This window comes from Micromys minutus (genome assembly GCF_963924665.1).
Source record: "Micromys minutus genome assembly, chromosome: 12".
Taxonomy (NCBI): Eukaryota; Metazoa; Chordata; class Mammalia; order Rodentia; family Muridae; genus Micromys; species Micromys minutus.
Window position 1 is genome coordinate 53,341,343 of NC_137981.1, and position 3,520 is coordinate 53,344,862.

At 47.7% G+C, this 3,520-nt stretch overlaps 1 protein-coding gene across 1 annotated transcript; it reads right to left on the reverse strand.

Annotated features, from left to right (window-relative positions):
• Nucleotides 1-1,379: 1,379 nt before the first annotated feature.
• On the reverse strand, nucleotides 1,380-2,471 carry PNMA2 (PNMA family member 2; the record flags this gene model as incomplete). The annotated part of the gene is made up of 1 exon (XM_080926762.1): nucleotides 1,380-2,471. One exon carries the CDS (start codon nucleotides 2,469-2,471, stop codon nucleotides 1,380-1,382), a length of 1,092 nt encoding a protein of 363 aa, XP_080782888.1.
• Nucleotides 2,472-3,520: the final 1,049 nt, after the last annotated feature.

Here is a 3,520-nt window from a genome sequence, read left to right on the forward strand (position 1 = left end):
GAACAAGAGAAAACTATATTTCATGGTGGTTCTGTAGTAATTGTGCAGATAGCAGGAATTCTGGGAAGGAAAAGTTTATGACCTCATTAACGGGATAATTATTCCTCCCATCTCATTAGCATAGAGTTAGGTGAATCTGCCTTCCTGGTGGGAAGTCCATTAGCCAGGTGATGGGACCTGCAGTGGTAGGTCTCTGCATAGGCAAGAGGTAGATTCCATTTTTTTCTGACCAGAAAGCAATGTTTTTCTCTTAATGAGACGCAGAAAAGCCCTGATCAAGGACACTGTAAATTCCCCCTCTGGTGAGGTAACCTTAAAATCATTTAGGGGATGGGCTAAAATTGAGGAACAGATACAAGCCATTTTATCATGACAAACCTATGGATCTAAAGATTTGTTTATTGTATTTATATATAGAAGTACACTGTCACTGTCTTCAGACACATCAGCAGAAGAGGGCATCAGATCCCATCACAGATGGCTGTGAGCCACCATGTGGTTGCTGGGATTTGAACTCAGAACCTCTAGAAGAGCAGTCAGAGTGCTCTTAACTGCTGAGCCATCTGTCCAGCCCAAACCTATGGATCTAATTCTAAAGCTATTCACAACTGGATTAGTGTCTGGCTGAAGGTCCAGTAACTTTTAGGAAGTGGAACTTTTAGGAAGGGGATAGAACCAGAGGACCAGTGATACTTGTGGAATGTCTGGAAACTGCCTAGCCAGTTTCTTTTCTTCCCAAAGTTTTGTTTTTATTTTATGTGTATGGTGTGCATTTTATCTGCATGTATGTGTGTGTGCCACATGTGTGCAGTACCCAAAAAGACCAGAAGAAGGTGTTGGATCCCCGGAAACAAGAGTTATAGATAGTTGTGACCCACCAGATGGGTGGTGGGATCAGAACCCCTCTTAAAGAATAGCAAGTGTGTTTAATAGCTGAGCATCTCTCCAGCCCATTACTCCCTCTGAAGAGACTGGCAAGCAACTTGACCAACTGAGCTGTCTGGCCAACCCTCATGGACTTAAAGGAAACTAAAGTTCAGGAGTTTGAGTTATCGGAACTTAGTCTTATAGTATTTTGTTTTTTAAAACAATCCAGTTAGAGTCCATCAAACTCCAGGCTTTTGCTTTTTTTTTTTTTTTTCTCAGAAAGAAAAACCAAAATGGGGATCTAGTGGTGATATATTCCTCTAATCCCAGAACTCCGAACTTCGGAGGCTCAAGGCTAGCCTGGGCTATAAGGTGAGACCCTATCAAAAAGAAAGGAAAAAACCAAAACAACTTCGGTTTCAGTCCTGCACTTTAAAGTCCACTGTAATGGGAGTAGCCTTGTTGAGCGTTACCCCTGTGCCCACCAGATCAGGAATGGAGTGGGATGCTTGTCAGCTGTTCCTCAAACTGTCCCAGCGGCCAGAGCTCTCCCTTTCCCCTGGCTCCTCCCTGCTCTCGTGCTCGAAGTAGGCCTCTTCTTCTTCTTCCTCGCGTATCACCTTCATCAGCTGCAGAAAGGTGGGTAGTGGGCCCTGATCCTTCAGCTCTCGCAGCCTGCACCACAGAACATTGCTAAGGTTGGCTCCAGCCATGACCTGTTCCAGCCGTACCTGGTCAGCAATGTTCCGGGGGATGGCCCTTTTTTCCACAGCTCTCCGGAGCAGCGTTTCCAGCCGGAGCACGTAGGCTGAGATTTTCTCCCCTTCTTGCTGATAGGTTTTTAGGTATTTTACCTGTGAGGTTCTACGGCTCTCCATGCTCCCAAACACCTGCTTAAAGGCCTCCAGACATTCCTCGGCAGTGACGGAAGGGTTGTCTGCCTGTACTATGTGCATGAGTTCCAAGGCAGGGCCACGGAGGCTCTCTGTCATCCACTTTTTCTTTTCTGCCTCAGGGATGGGCCACTCTTTGGTTATCTCAGTGGCTTGTTCCAACCAGACCTCAAAGGACTCCTCCTCTGGGGCAGCTGTGCTCCCGGAGAATACTCTCAGCTTACAGTACCTCACAGGCAACAGAGGCCTCTGGGCATGAACCATTGCCTGCCCCACCAAGTGAGCCAATAATTCAGGGGATGTGCCCGGTGTGGTAGCTGGAGACACTCCTTCCTGCTTAAGGGCTCGGAACATCCCTGCAACCGTCTGCCCTTCTTTTTCTAGAAAGAGGTTCAGTCTTTGGAGAAACTCAGCATCCTGATTAGGGGTCTTGAAGATCACTTTCCAGACACCTCCCTTTCCCTGCACCTCACTGGGGACCACAGACATATTCGTGTCCTCTGTAAGTTCTAGTAAAACAGCGCTGGTGTTGTCTTGCCTCTGTAGTATCTTGCCTAGTAGCCGGTAGCTGCCAACACACTTCAGCGTCTCCTGGAGGATGGTCTGGATCTCAGACTCCCCACAGTCCACTGGAATGCCAGTCACCAGCAGTGACTTCTGGACATCCACACCCATGATCCTGCACCACTCCTCCAGCAGGGCCACAGCCATTGTTCCAGGATACGCTTTTGCACTTGGTCTCCAAATGCCTTGTCCTTTCACCCAGTAGCAAGAACCAGATACTCCCTGTCTGTCTTCAGACCCACAGCAAGGCTGATGGTGGCTAAGGTGGGCTGTTGCTCTGCAGTGGATTTGTTGATGTTTCTGAGGGCCAGTTGTAGCTGCGTGGTGCTGATTCTTGTCACCGAGAGGTACCTGTATCAACGATCTCCTGGTTTCTGTCAGTTCACCTCCCTCTAGTCAGTGGGGAGGTGGCTTCCACTCTAGCACCGGACCCTGGAGAGTCACACAGCAAGATGGCAAGGACTCCTAGGGAAACAGAGGCTCATTTTGACTACCCAGCCCTCTACTTCCCATGACACACCCACACTCTAGTTTGGGGTGGAACTAGGGGTTGACCAAGGGCTCTGATCCGCACTGTGCCCGTGTCTACCCCACTCCACTGAATCTCCTTCTTTTCAGACTGTACTTTCCCCCCGTGTGGACCAACTAAAATCCAGTCTTTCCACCCTGAAAGCCCCATCAGTGAGCAGAACTCAAGACCTTCACCATTCAAAGGATGAAATTAGGAGATGTAGTTAAATACCTGCTTATGTGTTCCAGAATGTTCTTCAAGAACCAAGGAGCCAAGCACTCAGCTTCCAGATCAGGAAGACGTCACACAGCTCTGTACAATAGTATATTTGTGTCTTAACTTCAGCCAAGTAAAGCTCTGCGACACAAATGTGAATAACATGTTTTTAGGCCTAAAACCTAATAAAGATCAATGCACTTATTAAAGATGTAACAGTTCAGTAAAGGAAGAAAAAAAAATGACAGCCCTCAGAATTTAATGGAACATCCTAAACAGGACAGAGTCACTACACTTCTTTGAAGAAAAAGCCCACATCGTTCAGGGGATGCTATTTGGTTTGCAGAGTGCTTGCCTAGAAGAAGCGTGGAGTTCAGTTTCCAGCACCCTATAAACCGGGCCTGGAGGTTCACCCCTGCAATCGTGCACGTAAAGGCTGGACACAGGAGGATCAGGAGTTTAAGATCAT